This window comes from Octopus sinensis, linkage group LG11 (assembly GCF_006345805.1).
Source record: "Octopus sinensis linkage group LG11, ASM634580v1, whole genome shotgun sequence".
Taxonomy (NCBI): Eukaryota; Metazoa; Mollusca; class Cephalopoda; order Octopoda; family Octopodidae; genus Octopus; species Octopus sinensis.
The window spans coordinates 7574391-7594390 of NC_043007.1; the positions used below are offsets into that span (position 1 = coordinate 7574391).

The 20000-nt window shown below is 35.7% G+C and overlaps 1 protein-coding gene across 1 annotated transcript in view; it reads right to left on the bottom strand.

The window, feature by feature from the left end:
* LOC115217410 overlaps window positions 1-20000 on the bottom strand; it is a 93929-nt gene that overhangs the window by 51020 nt on the left and 22909 nt on the right. Inside the window, exons 4-10 of the mRNA XM_029787103.2 lie at window positions 19835-20000; window positions 18606-18762; window positions 15413-15685; window positions 10876-11103; window positions 8737-9034; window positions 6929-7116; window positions 1917-2366 (exon numbers count right to left, since the gene is read on the bottom strand). The exon at window positions 19835-20000 is cut by the window's right edge and continues 93 nt beyond it. Of these exons, the coding sequence (XP_029642963.2) occupies window positions 1917-2366; window positions 6929-7116; window positions 8737-9034; window positions 10876-11103; window positions 15413-15685; window positions 18606-18762; window positions 19835-20000 (1760 nt within the window). The remainder of the gene's footprint in view (window positions 1-1916; window positions 2367-6928; window positions 7117-8736; window positions 9035-10875; window positions 11104-15412; window positions 15686-18605; window positions 18763-19834) is intronic.

Sequence of the window (20000 nt, forward strand, 5' to 3'; positions counted from 1 at the left end):
GTACAGCAGGGTTCACCGCCAGCCCTCTCCCCTGTCGGAGCCTCGTGCAGCTTTTAGACGTTTTCGCTCAATAAACAGTCACAACGCCCGGTCTGGGAATCGAAACCGCGATCCTATGACCGCGAGTCCGTTGCCCTAACCACTGAGCCACTGCACCTCCACCACGTGACTATGAATGTAACGCGAGTAAACATAGGCATAATAGGATAGCGTTTTCGTGCTGCGTAACGGGATTTTTTTAACAGTGCCCTTCTTTGCGGTATGGAAAAGGTGTATAATATGCTTTTGCTGTTAAAACATTTATCAACAATGAAGAACCTGGTTTTTTCTTTCTTTTCGTTGCAACTTGTATTTTCAGTCGTTGTATTACAATCATTGCTTTGAAAGGTTTAGGATGAAGTCTATCGCGGCATCACTTAATTTTGTTCATTTCCTCATCCTTAATTATTTTAGTCATTGGATTACAACCATTTCGGTAGACTGCCTTGAAACGTGGAGGCCATCGAGTCAAGCGACTACTGTAGCCATTTGAACTCTTGTATTTATTCTCTCTCTCTCTCTCTCTCTCATTTTTTTCATTTTTACCCGAGCGATAACTTACGAAGAAACAAACACAAAGCAGTGAAAGGCAAATGCGCAGATGCACACACAAACACACATAGATGGGGAAACATACGTAAGTGCACACAATTCCCGGAGGCAAAGCTGTTCTATTGAAACGCCTTATTACTCTGATATAAGAAAGCACTTTCATTATAACTGCCACAAAATTTGTATTTTCCGTCACGAAAAGTACAAAAACTGTCAGCTGGAGGAGGGAGAGGTTGTCGGAGGTTTTCGGTGGTTAGCGAGAGAAGTTGTCGTTCAGAAAAACTATTTTTTTTACCGTGAGAAAGGTGTTGTTGAAGTGTTAAGTGAAATTTGACAATCGAGGATCGAATCCACGTTAGGTCTGCATGAAGCCACAACAAATACGTTGTGGAAAAAAAAATTTATCCACTGTCATGGAAAAATGCAGAATTATCAGAGTAATGGACATTCAAGAAAAGTATGTATGTATAGAAATGTGTGAATGAAGTCCTTAGTGTTTAAGAAACAAATTAAGGAAGTACAATAATAATGTTTAGCAGTTCAAAACTGTGAGTAGTGAAATGCAGAATTAGGTTGGCTGGTATGGGTTATTTCCCTTGGGGCGTTTAAATAACATATTAGTAATATGTAGTAGATAGGAGGATCTGTTGGGTGGGCCCTATTATCGATTTTTTCAACAATCTAAGTATGTCATGAAGTATATATATATTATATATAGAGATAGATATAGGTATATTGGGTTGGTGCATAACTATTGCGGTTTTTTTCAACAAACTTTATTCAACAAAGGCACTAACAACATGTAACAAAAACATCTTTAAATGATTATTCCGGAGCATATTCACCATCTACTTCAATTACTCCTTCCGATTTTCTTGGAAGACGGTCGAACCGTCATATAAAGATATTTTTGTTAAATATTATTATTGTTTTTGTTGAATATATATATGTGTGTGTGTGTATCTTATTCTTATACATGTTTCAACTTTGAGGCTGTGGCCAAGCTGGGACACCGTATATACATATATAATGTATTTGTGGGCGTATGTGCGCGTGGGTGGGTATGTGCGCGTGGGCGGGTATGTGCGTGTAGATATACGAGGGGTGCATGAAAAGATTTGGGCCTTCAAGACCTTCGAGCCTTGAAGTCATGTACCTTCATCAGAAGTCTTGTACCATGTTTTTGTTGGGTTTTTTGAGGTTCAAGACTTTTCATACACCCCTCGTATATGCTTACATAATAAACATTTTAATTTTGTTAACTCAAGTTTTCTTGATAAGAAATGTTAAAACAGTTAATGATGTATACAAAAATTGATTCTTACTGCTGTAATGGAGTCGTTGAAAACATTAACGTTATAAGTCAACGGTGTGACAACGGTTGTCGTTGATTCCGACGTTACTTCTGCATTTACAACGTAAGTTCCTTTTGTAATAGAGTCTCTGGGTTTAACTACCAGTTGTATTATAATTCCATTATCTGTTTCGTTGCCTGCCTTGAATGCCGTTACTGTTCCAAGATTCAAAAATGCTTCGCCTTCCGCATTCAGATAGAACTTTTGCTTCTCTTTCATACAAGGTATGTTGATTCCGCTGCTTACTACAGATAATTTGCAAATATCAAATGATGACAATGAAGCTGGCGGTAAACTCAATTTGATAGCGATGTTACATACGCCTTCATTTGGAATGTAAAGATGAATGAAAGTGATGGCTGGTTCATTGGCGCGTACAGTTAGTTTCCCTCCATCAATTGAAGATTGAACGGTCTGCGCCTAAAAAAAAAACATATATATATAAACATATATAAATGACAAAATATTTAAAAGTTCAGCAAATAAAAGTTTTAGAATAAAATTTTCTTTTACTGTTCATGTAAAATGGTTTTCTAGTTACATCGGGCTTAGAATTCACCAAGGAAAGGTGTCAGAAGAAAGTGATTCACCAGCGCGAGTTAAAAAACCAGAAGACGTGTGGCTAGAAACCCCTGGAAAGAAACCATAGCGAAGGTCCATCTGCAGTTGAATCGGAACAGCCAAGAAAAGATAAAGGCGTGAAGAAGCCAAAGGTTAAGTGGCTGAAAGTAAATGATGCAGGCAGCTATAAGAAATTCGACGACGTGGTAGCAAGAACGACCATGAAATTCAAAGGAGACAACGAAAAAAAGGCTCGAGAACTTGGCTAATATGATCTATCATGAAGGAGAGAAAACATTTGGACTTGAAGCAGCAGGGAATGGAGAATCATCGGCAAAGGGTGGACCATCGAAGAGAGAAAGACAGATCGCAAGGAAATGAAAAAAAGAAGAAAAGAAACTAAGACCCAGATGGAGGGATGCAAAGGAAGAGGAAAGAGAAGGGCTAAAACAATGATAGGAAAAGATAGAAAAAAATGCATCGAGAATAACTAAGGAAGGAAAGAAGGAAGAAGCAAAGAAAGGAAAAAACTATCGTAGTTTTGTAAACAACCCTTATCAAAATGCTAAACGTTTGTTTACTGAAAGTAAGAGCGGAAGATTGGATTGGACAAAAGAAGAGCTCGAGCACCATCTTGAAGGGACGTACAGCGACGCTGATAGAAATAAAGAACTCCCAGAAATGCACAGGCTGAAGAAAGCACCTGAAACAAGAGCAGCATTCGATTTGAGTAACACCAGACGGAAGGAAATGGATGAGTTCATTAGAAAGACAAGAGAAAAAGAGTTCACCAGGGAACGACGGGTTTAGCTACAAGGCTTATAAGTATTGCCCGAAATTGCGTTTACAACTATTTGCATTGATAAGAGAAATGTGGAAGAAGGAAGACGCAGCAGAGTGATGGTGTATAGCTGAAGGTATCTATTTACCTAAAGAGAAGGAGGCAAAAACACTAGCTCAATTCAGACACATTTCACTATTAAATACCGATGAGGAAAATCATGTTTGGAATCATTGCCAGACGAATCATAAGATTCGTAGAGCATAACGGATATGTTAATGAATCAATCCAAAAGGCAGGGATCTCTGGAGTCCTTTGGTGCATAGGGCATGCATTTGCCATCGACTGTGCAAAACAATCATCCCAGGTGCCATAAACGCAGCACTCAAGGAAACGATCGATGGATATAATAGGGGAAAGTACCCAAAATGGAAAGTGCGGAAAGATATACTCGTAAGGGGGAAAAGGACCTAAGACCAGGCCTTCAAAAGCAATGTACGAGACAGACCAAAGATGGAAGGGATACTGGAAGGTGGCCGCAGATTTCCATTCATAAAAACAACAAAAAGATCGGACAGAAGGAAAAATTGGAATTTTGCTAGAGCTGATATTGCCATGGGAAAAGAACATCGCTGATGCAGAGCAACGGAAGAAGAGGTATGAGAGATTAATCGAAGAATGTTGGGAACAGGGGTTGACTGTCGAGTATAACCATCTGGCAGTTGGGGGGGGGGTCTGCATTGAAAGAAAATGGTGACGTTATTTTAAAGGTATGCATTTTCGAGCTCAGAGCTGAGAAAAGTGATAAGGATTATATAGGGGTCAGTCGACAAAATCAGCTTCTATATATGGCTGAAACGAGAAGACCCGAAATGGCTCGAAATCCATAACATGCCGACTGAGAAATAGCGTCGCTAGGTGAGGCTGGCTGGCACTTAAACAGTGTTGCTTTCCGACGAGTTGATCAAGGGAAGCATCTAGTTCGTTGCGCCCCCTACTCCCCGATAGTTGGAAGGCTTTTACAACCAGACAACTAGTCGGCCCTGGCTGCTGGATCTGAAACTAACACGATTCTGTTGGAAGGTAGGTCTAGAGAGGGCGCGAACCAAAACTACGTACCTTTCCCCTTCATTGGTCAGTTGAAGCTTAGATTGTGTCACGTGACAATTAGCTGGCGCTGGTTGCTGGAGCCTACCGGCAAGTATTTAATGGGAAATTTGGCAGGATGGTCATTCTCCCGATGACATCGACGAAACCAAAGAACAAAAGGCCAAAGAAAACAGAAAAGAAAAGTACAGTCAACACCGAAAGGTAGCGGGGTGCGCCACGTCGAAGATGGTAAATGAATAGGGGCCGAAACCGGGCGTAGTTCTTCCGGATGATGTCCTTAGCCACTGGATCCGATGAAAGAACTGTTGAGGTAGCAAACCACGAAAGGTAGCTGGAATTTCTCGTAACGAATCTAAACACTATTTTTCCTCTCTAAATGGCTGGTTCGGCTGAAATGTAATTCACGCATTCTTAATATTCTCCTCACATCGTAAAAGGCCTCCTGCATTCGTTCTTTCTTTTCATACATACATGCATACATACATACATGGTGGCTGCCCCCGCCTCGTTATCGAGTATGGCCATTGCACGAAGCTTAATAGATGTTGTTATCGTGCAATACCTGTGTAAGAAGAGTTTTGTTTAAAGTGAGGAAAGGCTGTGCACTGAGTAAATCCCACTCACTAAGCAACAGCAGCCATAATCCGAAAAGAAGAACAAGTCAACATCATCGGTAACCACGGAGCCGCAGGTTTTATGTCGGAGTTATCCCAGTTACCTGAGTTACCTTCTCCTTGAAGGATGCCCTAACAAAGGTTAGGAGTCCTTCACTCCCAATGGTTTAATCGCGCGAGCGGGTATTCAGTCCGATTATTTCTGTCCCCGTGCATGATACAGCCTTAAGACATTTATTGGATGGCCGTTGACTCTCAAGAGTTCCTCCGCCCTTTGACGGATTTTATTTTTCATCACGCAGGGTGTCCAATAAACACCCTCCTCACCAAGCAAGCTTGGTGGGGTTGCCGGTTTAGTCGCCGACGACCCGACCATACAACAGGTTGTACGACCTGACATAACATACATACATGCATACATACATACATACATACATATATACATGCATACATGCATACATGCATACATACATGCATACATACATACATACATATATACATGCATACATGCATACATATGTACATGCATACATGCATACATACATACATACTTACATGTATACATGCATACACGCATACATATATACATACATACATACATACATACATGCATACATTCATATATGCATGCATGCATACATATATACATACGTACATACATGCATGCATACATACATACGTACATACATGCATACTTGGATACATACATACATACATACATACATACATACATACATACATACACACATACATACACACATACATACATACATACATACATACATACATACATACATACATACATACATACATACATACATACATACATACATACTCCATGTCCCAACTAGCTGGTACGCATACATTTAAAAAGAAGGAATATCGGTGGGACACCCCAATAAAAACATGAATTTGGTGCAAACATAGCAGACCTGATTTTGTTCTGTGGGACAGGGGACAAACGTCAAACACTATTGTGAAGGTCAGCTGTCCAGCTGATGTGAATGAACCATGAAAAGTCCCGGAAAATAAGAACATCTTTGGCGAATTAATGTAGATCTTTTGTAGCTTGACTATGAATCCTCATTTGTACTCCTCAGCATAGGTGCATTAGGTTATGTACCAACAAATTTGCACGAAAACTTAGAAATATTTGGCTTCGTGGAGGAAGAATAACAGCAACTGACGCAGATTCTTCAAATCTAATCTATTAGTGGCACGGTGAAGATTAGTAAGACATTCCAGAAATTCTCCATGTGAGATTCTTATGAGAATTGGTACACACACTTGGGTGCATGCATCGACAGTTCCACCCGCTTACCAACTCAACTACAAATTCACAAACCCCGGGAATTCTCTTAAAATGTCGTGTTGCTTTGTTAGCAGCCGGCTTGAGTTCTCTCAAGAGAAACTTAAATTAATCTCAAAGAAAAATCCTACACACGTACGCAAACACTTCGGGAGTACGACACTTGCTTCCTGCACCAAAATTAACTGCTTAGACTCAGATTAGATATGCTTTTGTTTATGTATTCGTGTATAATGTACCGAAATTGTCGTGATCTTTAGTGTCGGAAGCTGATTGCATTGTTTTGTACGGTTGGTGTTGGTTCTTGTACTGGGTACTTCCCCACTTGGTTGTGCTTATTTTTCTGGTATACACACACACAAACCGATAGGGAACGAGGGAGAAATGATAAATAAAAAGATTTGACAGATAGATAGATAGATAGATAGATAGATAGATAGATAGATAGATAGATAGATAGATAGATAGATAGATAAAAAGAGAGAGGTAGATATGCATGTATGTATATAATTCTGAGATACGTTTATGTGTATGTTGGCGTGTATGTATTATGCGGTTGTACCCAGGGTATTTCTAGCTTAATGAAATACAATAACTTTAATCTTACATCTGTGAATGGTTGAACGTCTTTTATCAGAATTGGTTTGCGCGTCGTCCAGATATAATCGGGTCCCATCATGACAGCAGCTCCGACGTATACCGTTTTTCCAATTAAGGATGTGTCATTAAATGTACTAATTGTAAACTGTACATTAAAGTAGTCTTCACTACTATCATACGTATTTGATCGTAACACTGAAAAGGAAAAGATGTAGAGCCGTATTTAGTCCCTTCAATGTAAAAGAAAAAGGAAAGAACAAATCATGGTAGCTTAATTGTTAATACATCAAAAATTATAATATTGTGTTGATGACCACATCCCAACGAAGCTCAGTATATTTTATTCGCAAAGAAGGCATTTCAATCAAGTTCATTTTTCTTAATCGAACATAATATATATACTATGTGTTTTTTGGTGATATATTTCAAATGTGCATTACTCTATTGTACGGTTAAACGGTTATTAGTCGATACTCCAAATATTCAACTCGATCAATTGTGTTAATGTGTTTAGGGCAAAGAAGTTAATTTTACAAGTAGATGGATCTGGGATGTACACCGTCGCTGGCTAACTCGTGCAAATAGTACAAACTTTCTGACTACGATAAAGCTTAACAGTCGTCATTAGTGAGTATAGCTTGGCAACCGATTGTTTCAGGTGTCTTTAGAGTTGTGATATGATATACATATGCCATTGAACCTCCAGTCCTTGAGCCAGTGGGACACCAGCAAAGTGATAGCTGGAGGGGAGAGCTGCAACAGCATTCTGCTTCAGTTCATTTTCTGCTGAGGATGATTGTAAGGCCACGGGTTTGATTCTGGAACCGGATAGCGTGTTGCATGCTTGATCAACACATTTCCTTTCATATTTTCCCCCTCAACACGGCTGAAAATGAGTACGTACTCGCTCTCTATTGATGCAGTCCTCTTTCCTTCCAGTAGTTACATCCTCCGTGTTTCAATGGGTCAAGGATGAAGAGGCTGAGAGGTTTTCACTGCTTGATTGCGACTAATAGGAATCAAAAGACAATTAACGAAAGCACGGTGTTTGTTACTAAATCATAATCTCTGGCCAGTGACAGCTCTGTTTTTTTTTTTGGAGAATGAGGAGTTTTGTTAGTCATGGACGTGGTAGGGTATGAATCCAATATTATAAGCAAAAGAAAGAGTCGCCAAATGATTAGTGCAAACATTGCTTACAGAATTTGTTTGACAAAGAGACACAGACAGACAGACGGATAGATAGATAGATAGATAGATAGAGAGAGAGAGAGAGAGAGAGAGAGAGAGAGTGGGGTGCGAAAAATATGGTAAACAAACTAACTTTGTAATCTATTAACATTGGAGAAGCTCCAGCGAGTGATGTTTAGACGCGTTATTGCATTATCGAACGCTTCATTCCAGAGACGTTTGTTTCATTTACTTTTCCCAAAGAATATACGGAATCAATACAAGAAATCTCTCTATCTCTCTCTCTTTCTCTCTCTCTCTCTCTCTCTCTCTTTCTTTCTCTCTTTCTCTCTCTCTTTTTTTTTCTTTCAACAGAACATCTCGAAGTGTACACATAAAGAAATAAACAATAGCATGCAAATATTGGAATGAAAGACCCTATTGGAGAGAAGTAGAAGGCTGTCTTTACATACTAGTGTTTACACCTTCACGAGACTGCTTCGAGATACGTTATGCCAAAAGATTTCACGCTCTCTCGAAAGTTTATAAGAATTTTATGATGTCAACAACATGATATATATTTTTCCTTCCGATCTTTTAAACTTCTTTATAGCTCAAAGAATATAAAAGTCATCATATACGTACTTGAATTGGTGACGTATCCCATATCCAGATGTCCTCTTGAATACCCCGAATCTATTTCAGATGCAGTGAGACTACTTGATATATTCGACGTGTCTAAACATTCAAAATTACTGCCATGTCCTGTAACTCTTATGTTACATACAGTCATTACGGATGGTAAGTCCAAAGGAGAGAACACATCTATTTTCACTTCGTTGGCTAAAATAGGAAGGTTTAACTCCAGATTAAACAAAGCTGCGGCGTCCACGCTAACTTCAGAGGGTCCACTCAGATTAAACGAAGCAGGGGTTGCAGTGAACTGAAAATAAATATAGTAATTGGAATAAAATCATTGAAAATAAAATAACTATTAATCTCACAAATCAGTAATTTCACATGGTTCATATCGATGATAGTTTTGATTACAAGGAATCAATGGGGGAGGAAGTTAAATTAAAGTGAAGCATGCCGGGAACTGGCAAGACAGAATTACACAGAAAGTAGGTAGCTAAGTCACCCATTATCTTTGGTAATCCACAATTCCTATCCGAAAGTATCCAGTGAGGAATGAAAGCTTAAGTGTGACGTAAAAACAAAATATAAGTAGAGGAGTGGTTTATCTGGTATTGCAACAATTCGTTCACGGGGAATTTTATTTTGACGTAAGCATAATGCAGTCAGTTAAATTGTGTAATTCCCAAGTCGTCAGGTAACCAGGTAAACAAGTGGGCAATGACTTGTTGATTAACCAACAGATCGACAAACCTTAATCAGAATATCAACATTTCAGAAATTTGAGGTGTGGGGTAACAAGCTGTCGACCAAGTGGAATAGACAGTGGAATAACTTTGTAAATACTTAGAATCACTAAGATCGTAAAGAAGCCATTAAACCTAGCATCTTCTATTTAAGATCAATTTCTAACGAAAACTTTTACAAGCAAAACTGTATCTCTGTACAGGTGATGTACTACTCTTTTCGGTACCTCACAGTCACGTGTAAACGATGTTAGATTTTATATAAAGAAAGCCCGACTGCACCTCGTATTAGAGAACTGACCATATATCCGTAAGGGACAGCTGCCATAATCACCAATACTTAACTACATCAACAAGATATCTGGTTGGTGTCAGTAGTTGAACAATTTCTCTCGTGTTTTGCTACCGCAATAATAATTGTTGATGCCTCTGCCGTATAGCAGTTCCTACATCGGCATCAACAAGACATAATCGATCTGACCATAGCAGTTGTATTTCCTTCTGCCTCTTCTACCAATTACTATAATTCTTCCTATATTTCTCAGCTAATAAGCTAAATAGTTTCATAATACGATGCCATCTTATGCATCCGGCGCTCGATCGTTCTGATGTCATCCTAATTGCGTTCCATGATATTCAAATAATATCCCAAGATTATGGAAAATCCCTGCTGGTGACTATTTTCTTGTTTATTTTTCTTTCTTACTATTTTTTCTTTTTCTTTTTTCTTGTGTGGGGGGTGAGTCTTACGGAGATTACCTAGCAGAAATATAAGATGAACATCGCCTGCGTAGAACGCACAAGTCTGGGAGAGATTTTACTCTGTCTTTACACTGCAGGATAAAAATAATTTCCGTCTCATAAGGTAAACGAGTATTTAAGTTTACGTTGATATAATGCCATTGTGTGGAGGCGCAATCGCCCAGTGGTTAGGGCAGCGAAGTCGCGGTTGTAGGATCGCGGTTTCGATTCTCAGACCGGGCGTTGTGAGTGTTTATTGAGCGAAAACACCTAAAGCTCCACGAATCTCCGGCAGGGTGTGGTGGCGATCCCTGCTGTACTCTTTCTTCTGTTGGCCTGCTCGCTTAGCCAGCGGGGTGGTGTCATTTGAAGGCTAAAACAATGCGAAGCGCATTGTGACCAACGATGTGTAGCAACATCTGATAGCCTGGTCGGTCATGGTGATAATGCCATTGTAAATGAGAGATTCAAACCAGCTCAAGTGTTTGAAACTTTCCAGAATACCATTCAATCAATATCTCCACACAACAGAACAGAACGAAAATAATTGTCGCTTCACAAAGTAAACCCTGGATTCAATTATTTCACATTTAAACTATAATACGAAAACATGGCGGTGAATTGAGATTCAACATGATTAAAATAACAGAAACCCACTTACGTTGGTAACTTGCATGGCAATAAAAGATTTTTGACCAATCCAAATGTCGTCTTTGTTGTTGTATTCAACACCAGCACTGAGCCAAAAGGATTTACCATTAACTGAAGGATCCGTTGCAGGATCGATCATGATAACGGTAAACACTATCTTTATGATACTGTCTTCGTAATTACTGGTTGCAGTTCCGGAGTTAGTGACGTTACCCAGTTCAAAAACTGCTCGATTATCCTGAAATGAAAAGCGAGAATTTATGCATATACTATATACATACACACACAGATAGATAAATAGACAGACAAACAGACAGATAGATACATACATACATACATACATAGCCAGACATATATATGAACGTATTTATGTTTGTATATATATATATATATATATATATATATATTATATATATATATATATATATATATAATATATATATATATATATATATATGTATGTATATATGTATTTATATATATATGTATATATACACATCCTACATTGGATGCACACACACACGCACACACACACATACCTGCATGATAGAAGGATCAACGAAATAAGCACTTCATCTAAATATGGATAAAATATATGTAGGGTATGTTTAACTGAAAGACCGCAAATCATTTTCAGGTTTAAGTTCCTTCTCTCTCTTCTGAACTCTTGGTATGAAATTTTCAGCGGTTGCAAACACATTCGTAAATATATTTTGAAGCATTGTAAAACTCCGCCTATACCTGATTAACTCGTTGATATATTTCCAGACTTATAATTTAAGGTCTAAGGAGGATAACTCTCTTTTACTTTTTACATGATAGTTTTTAACTTTTAGATTTTACTTTTTCATTTCCTGTTTTTCGCTTTGTTTAAAAAAAAAGACCTTCCGCGTCTGCCATCTCAGCTTTTTCCCGTTTCTTCTCTTATTCACTATTTTTAGTTTGTCATGATATGCGGTTTGTGCCTGATGAATATGTTTGAGATGTTTTTCAACACATGAAACTATGAGTAGCACTTAGAGACATGTATTGCTATTTCTGATAAATATTGATAAAAACTACCCATTTTCAGTTCTATTTTCTTGTTTGCATCCACATACCCATCAGTATATAAATATATATGGGTCTCACATATGCATGCATGTATTATTATACATTTATATATACATGGATACGCACATAAATACATGTAATAATATTAATAATAATAACAACAACAATAATAACACCGACGGAACAATCCAGGATAATCAACCAGACATAGTTATTAAAGACAGGGAAGAAAATACTTGTAAACTAATAGATGTAAGTGTTCCCACAAATAAAAATATATACTGATGGGTATGCAGATGCAAACTGGAAAATAGAACATCTAGTTTATATAGGTTCCTAGTTTTATCTGATTGTACTACAATTCCTTCCATATTTCGCATTTCTTTTATTCTAATAGCTAGATTTCTTAAATATTCATTATGTCCATTTGGGTATTTATGAAATTTAATATTTTTCACTACCTTCCAAATATTGTCCTCTAAAACCTGTATATTCCTATTATACGGGGGTTCCTTTCTAGATTTCAATTTAGAATTGATATAATTATAATTCTCTACATCGTTAAAATTACATATGTTACAATTATTGTAGTAGGATTTTAATAAAATCTTTGATATTATCAATAAGTTTCAAAATATATTCTTTTCTAGATGATATAGGAATATCCTTCAAAGATGAATTCCAAAAATAGCGGTTCTATCTTACCTGTAAGTTCCATAACTAATGAAATTGAGAGTTAAATACAATCGATAATGTTAATTATTCAGATGCTAATTCTAATTTAGTAACAGGTAAAACCCAACCATTCCATAAAATTAATGAAAACCTTAGATATATTAATGCTAATAGTAATCATCCACCCTCAATTAAGAAATCGTTAAGAGATAATATAGGTAAAAGAATATCGATATTTTCTTCTAATTTTGAGATTTTCCAAAAACACACACCTTATTATAATGAAGCCCTGCGAGAGGAGAGACATAATAATAATATTAAATTCTTTAATAATTCTAATATAAAAGATTATAATATAAATAATTCCTATATTTTTTATAATGATAAACATAACATTAAGAATTATAAGTTTTATTTAGGTAATAATGGTATTAATAATATATGTATTATGATAATACAAAACATAGATATAATAATAAACTAAAAAATAAGATTAAATTTAATTCATTTCATGATAATAATAAATTTAATAATTTAAAAAATAAATATAATAATATTAATAAGAACAAAATTTGGTTAATTATTCCTTATGGAGCACAAGTTAAAACAAACATTACTAAAGAGATTTTAAATATAATTGAAGTATTCATTAGAGGTAATAAAAAATATAATAACATTTTTTCTATTAATAATTTTGGAGTTGGTTATTCTACTACTAATAATTTTGTTAACATTGTTTATTTTAATAAATTTAAGCTGAATAAGTTTTACAAAAAACAAATTAAATAATTATTACAAAATAATCATAAAAATCAGAATATAATTAATTGTACATATAGAAATAAAACTAAATGTAAATTAAATAATAAATGTAATTTCGATGATACAGTATATAAATGTGTACTGACTTTGATTGATGATAATAATAGAAATGGTTATAATTTAAATGCGATTTACATAGGGCCGACTTCTAATAAAATTAAGTTATGGGTTGCTCAACACATGATTTCTTTTAAGAATAGAAATTTAATTAATTCTTCTGGCCTTAGTATGAGAACTAAAATCTAAAAATATTAAGTACAATTTAAATTGGGAGATAGTTTGTGAGGTAAAATCCTATCGAATAGGTAGTAATTTTGTTTATTATGTACTAACAAATTTAAGGAGATATTATTAACTAATAATAAAAATTAATTAATTCCCTAGATGAAAGAAAAATTAAATGTAGACATAAATTATTTATATAATAAATTTAGCTAATTTGTGTATATATATAAACCCTGTTTTATGTTACTAATTGTTGTAGTTATAATTTGTAGTAGTAAAATGTGTATAAATTAGCACGAGATTATATAGTATATATTACAATTAGCATAAGATGTAACTTAGATGTTTATACAATAAATAAATTAATTAATTAAAATAGATTAAATTATAGAAATTTAGCTTAATTTATGTTTATTATATTATGTATTTTTCGTATTTTAGTTTTTTAATTATTTAAACTTTAAAATTTTATCTAGTAAACGGTATATTAAAGTTAATTTTTTTCTTATTCTCAAAGCAAAAATACATTTGTAATTTTAATAGCTTAAATATTTCTATCTATTTAATCTATAAATTCTATTTACGCCATATTTTCACGCGATGTATTTCTTATAAACGCTAAGTTCTATGTGTTGCGTTTAAATTTTTAGTTAACGGAAAACGTTCGATAAGATAAGTTATTTTTTTATTTTAAAAAATATTGTTAAATGTTTTTCGCTAATTTGTAGTTAATACACGTATTTGTTTATATTTATTTGATAATTAGTATAAGTTAAGTAAATTTATTCTATTATTATATTATTATTATATTATTATTATTATTATTATTATTATTATTATTATATTATTATTATTATTATTATTATTATTATTATCATTATTATTATTATTTTAGTCCTGATGAGTGACTATATTTTTAAATAGAATTAATTTTAGATCGATTTAATTTTAAGTCGAATTGATTTTATTATTTTTATCTATTTGAAAATATAGCCACGAAACGCGCGTAGTCTTTTTACTACTATTTACTATTTATTGTTTTTGTACTTTATTGATTTTTATAATAAGGTTTTTATAGTATATGTTTGCTATATGGTGTGAATAACATCGTTCATTATTGAATTTTTTAATACCGGTTTATCTCTTAATTAATATACATATATATTATATATTGTGAATTTGATTTTGAATTTGAAATTGAATTTTTCCTGTAATTTTGGAATTATATTCCCTACTATATAGATATATATATATATATATATATGTATATATATATATATATATATATATATATATATATATAATATATATATATATATATATATTATATATATATATATATATGCGAGTGTGTCTGTGTATGTCTGTATATATGTGCATATATGTGTGTGTCTGTGTCTGTGTCTGTGTGCATGTGTGTCTCTGTGTGTCTATGTGTATAAAAATCAAAGCAACGAGGCTGCAATTCGGTGTGTATGTGCGCGCAAGTAACCACAGTTAGGCACGTATGAATATTTATACATATACACAAGCTCAGGTATACTGATGCACAGATACCCATACATATATATGCTGCCCAGACATTCAAATATAAATATTGAAATTAATATATATATATATATATATATATATATATATATATATATATATATATATATATACATACACACACAAATATATATTAAAATGTCTATTGGGACATCAAGGCGAAGTGCCCTTACCAAATAAATACAAGGAAACACTATAAAAGTATAGAATTGTCGAATTCTTACCACACCCGTCGTTTCACTCCTGTCTATAAGAGGTGGTCTCTCATCGTATTGGATATTAGAACCGACATGAGTAATGGTAGGTTTACACAATGTGAATATTTCAGTTTGGTTAACCGGTGTGAAGATTTCCACCAACAGATCAGTAGTCCCTAATGCGAAATGCAGGTAGAGTTCAAAGGTAAGCGCCATACCTTTTTCAACATATGTCACTGGCGCACCCACCTGCTCCAGTTCAAAAGTGGTGTTTGTTGGTATGGGGTTTGCGGGTGCATACTAGAAGCAGAGAAAAATATCTGGTAATTAAATGATTAAAAATATTAACAAAGCAATTGACGTAACACATCCGGATGTGCGGAATTTTTTCTTCTACAAATTTAGCATTTTAATCAGCATATATATATATATATATATATATATATACATATCACTTATTGATTTTACTTCTGTTTGCGCTTTATTTCCAAAACGTATATTTGTAATGGTTATATATTTTTCATTGAAAAATATATCGATAATTAAATGAATTTTTAAAAAATAATTCCGAAGACATTTTTGTTTTGTTTTATAGTTATTAATTCGTTCTTTGTAACGTGCGATGCTTTCCAGAGAAACTCGACGAGGTGGCCTGTATGTTGTCAGTCATAGTCTAAGAAATTACAGCAAAATGTCCATGATATCCCATCATATCGTCTAAAAAAATCGGTAGGGGTCATTGAATAATCCAATTTATAGATTTATTGTTTGGTCTTGACAAGAATACCTTCATAATTAGTTTGATCGCTGAAGGTCTTAATAGAATTAAGAGGAAAATCTATCATCCACGCATCGACCCTACAATGTTTGTATTTCAACACTGGTTGATGTCACTGGAATGTGCTGAATACAGCAAAGAATGGAAGCAGAAAAGGTAGGAGTTCCTCAATGGAATACATAACACAGCAGATAAAGTAATTATGTAAATGCTTCAGGATGTATTTCGAAATGCTGCTAAACCATTTGAGCTATGCAAGAATACCCATGACCATCACATCGAATCCTTTACTTAAAACTATATAGTTTTTCTAATCTTTCATTTTTTAAATTAATTTTTGTTTCATTAAAAGAGACAGTGATATGGATACACTGTATAGATACAATCACATTTGGGAAAGACACGAAAATGAATTTTCTGAGCAACTGAGAGCATACTGTTAGAGACGAAGGGACAAGTGTAGTAAAAAGAAAAGAATATTTAAAGTGCGAAGGATCTGCGGCAAAAGAAATTTGTTTTTGCGAGTACGAACTTGGTGCGAAAGTGCCAAATTCTATTAATGGCCTGGGCTCGCTGGACTACAAAGCGCATAGTTGACTAATGCTACAAGGTAACAGCATGTTAGGAAGAAATACTGCATTTCCAAAGAAAATCCAAGTTGTTACGACATCATCGAAAAGGTTGAAAGAAGATGGCAGTTTTAGTTTAGACGAGAAGAGACAGAGTTGAGATGGAAGGGTGAGTGGATATGTTTATAATGAAGTGAGATGGAAGCGTGTGGGTTATCAATAATGGTGGACATATCGAGGAAGATAACTGGAGCTATCGATGTCAGTACAGATATATTCCAAAGATGAGTGGAAATTGTAGAGGAAAGAGATCTCAGCAACAGGACTTTGGTCTCTGCAGGAAACACCAGCGACGGAGAAGTTTGGGGAAAGCTCGATGAACTGAGCAAACTAAGTTTTCAGATGGGCCATTAAAACTTTGGCACAAACGAGACCCATCTCTGTCCCCGGGGCCACACCAGTAGTTTATTGACAAAACACGCCAGGGAAGGAGAGGCAGGTGAGAGTAAAAATAAGTTCGGATAGACGAAGAAAGGTTGTGGTGTTGAGTTGAGATGAAGGGTAGAGAGTAAAGGATTATTTGAGGACCAAGAACTATTCCTTATGGGAGTCCACAGTAGATACGGATTTTCCATTCATGGTGAACGGAAGTTGTGAATGTCCAGATATGACAGAAAACCAGTTGAGGAGGTTGCGATTGTGGTTGGTCTAATCGATAATATCGATGTGATAAGAAGGAATTATTAGCATGAAGATAAATATTTATATAATCTGTATTTTAATAAACACAGACTGTTTTAAAACCGAAACATACCAGTAGTTGTTGCTTGTACTCACAAAAACCAAATTAAAATAATAATAGCCATTGAGCCAATGTTTTCTGCTCCTCACTTCATCTAATATAAATCAGTGCGCTAAGGTCGAGATGCATTACGCTGATTAGTTGAAAAGGAAAGGCAAAGAGCGAGAGAGAGAGAAAGAGGGAGAGAGAAGTGTCAACGACGTGAGGTAAGGGTAACGTTATATTTATTACGTGGTTAAAATATTAGTTGAAGGGATAGGAAATGAAGTAACTCGCTTCCCAATCCAAGAAATGAACCCACGACTTTACTATAATGAACCTTACACTCTAGCCACTACCTACTGAGCTTCTCGCAACCTTAAATATGGATCGAACTTGTTTCATTGTCTTCGTACAGGTGGCGTCTCAGTGTAATTTTCATCAATCGTTTCAATAACTTACGTTACGGCTTAGCGACATTTTTTCCAACTTTACGATCTGAGTTCAAATGCTGCCGCGATCGATTTTGCCTTTCGGGTCGATAACATGTATCGAGAATGTAGTCGATGTAATCAACTTTTCTACATCTCAAAATTGCTGGCCTTGTGCCAAAATAAGAAAGGATTATAATCTTAGGTAACTGACCGTCAATTTTACAGTACTGCAGCTGTTTATGGCAGTAACCAAATCACCTTGGAATGTTAGTTCCATGGGGCCTGCTGTTGTGAGTGAAGGAGCGAAGGGCCTTGACCACGTGCACAAAATCGGAAAGGTGTTAACAGGATACATTTAAGCATTAACCTCTCCGATTGTATTCTACTAGCTGAAAAGCTTGCGCCCCTACATTAGTATTACGTTGTTGGAGATGTTAGGTCATGTCTGCTTGAACAAACTCCTTGACAAGGAAGTTACCCATCGAAGTAATATTCAAACACGTTTTATATTTAAAAGGTAATGGGAGATGGATATATAAACGGCATTCAGAATATGAACTGCTTACCCTCTTATGGCGTGAAACATTAAAACAGGTTTCATATTTGAAAGCCTAATGGGTGTCGGATATATATAGTATGCAAAGTCTGGATTGCTTACCCTTTTATGACGTGATAGGTGATGGTCACCGTGGTATTCGTTATCATGTTCTTTCTTGCCTGGTAAGAGAATGTGAACGGAAGTCACTGAGTACGTTTCCTTGGAAACATCACCATAGTCTTTGTTGGGGTTTCTGGCCACTATTTCAAGAAAGTACCTAGAGAAAGGGTCAAATATTTCAAAGAATGATATAGATTGTCTTTTGATATGATTTCATGATATGATAGTGTAGCCATGGTTGTTTAGTTAAGGAATTCGCTTTTCAACTACATGGCATCCCAAGATCGATTCCACTGCCTGACACTAGGTACAGTCTACATTTCACCAATGCTTTGTCAACTTTGCAGCATTGAAACTATACGGAATCTCCGCAAGTGTCGTTATTGTGTGCTACTGTCAACATGTAACATGTATCGACACAACCCGATGCACGTTATCGACGCTGCCTAAACCGGCAACGCTACCAAGGCTGCTTGGTGAGTAGAGAGGCTTTGTGCAACCTGCGAGATGTGGAAAATATGACCTTCAAAGGGGCAGACGAATCCGGTAGAAATTACACTACACACATACACGCACATACACACACACACACACACATTTATTTATATATGTGTGAGTGTGTGTGTGTGTGAGTGTGTGTGTGTGTATTTGAGTGTATGTGTATATATGTATATATATATATAGAGAGAGAGAGAGAGGGAGAGAGAGAGAGAGAGAGAGAGAGAAATAGATATATAGCACACGCACACATGCTGTGTTTGTGCCCGCGTGTATATCTATATGTTTGTCTGATTCATATTATTATATATTTTAATCAGCACTTTAAAAGTAAAATTCCATGTAATATTTATTCCGCCCGAGTTACACAAACACTCCCCTAGCGCATGCACAAACGCACAAAATCTACTGAAGTGGTGTTGTGGCAAAATAGCTTTCCCGGATGGTAGAATGGTTTGCTCCAGTTCGATTATTTTTAAAATTCATAATGCAAAGGGGCAGAACTGCTAATTGTTGTTGCTCTTATTATCTTACGTTGCTTAGCTGCAGGCCATTCTGATCGAGCATACAGGGTGCGTGTATGTGCGTGTATGTGTGTGCCTGTGTGTGCGTGCGTGTGCGTGTGCTTGCGCTGGTGCATGCGTTAATGCGGTATAATTTTTGTTTTTGTTTTTCTTTTCTGTCCGCGATATATCTGTACATGAAATGGAGGCAGAGGTGTAGCACCTTACCTAGCATCATCGGATCGTCTTGCTCCATTTGCCAAGGAAATGATACCTGTGTCGGGATCAATCATAAACTTCGATTCCTGATTGCCACTCAGGATGCTGTAGCTTATATTAGCACAATCGCATGGCAGCTGTCTGCTACATGTTGTGCTGAAATCTTGGTCACTAG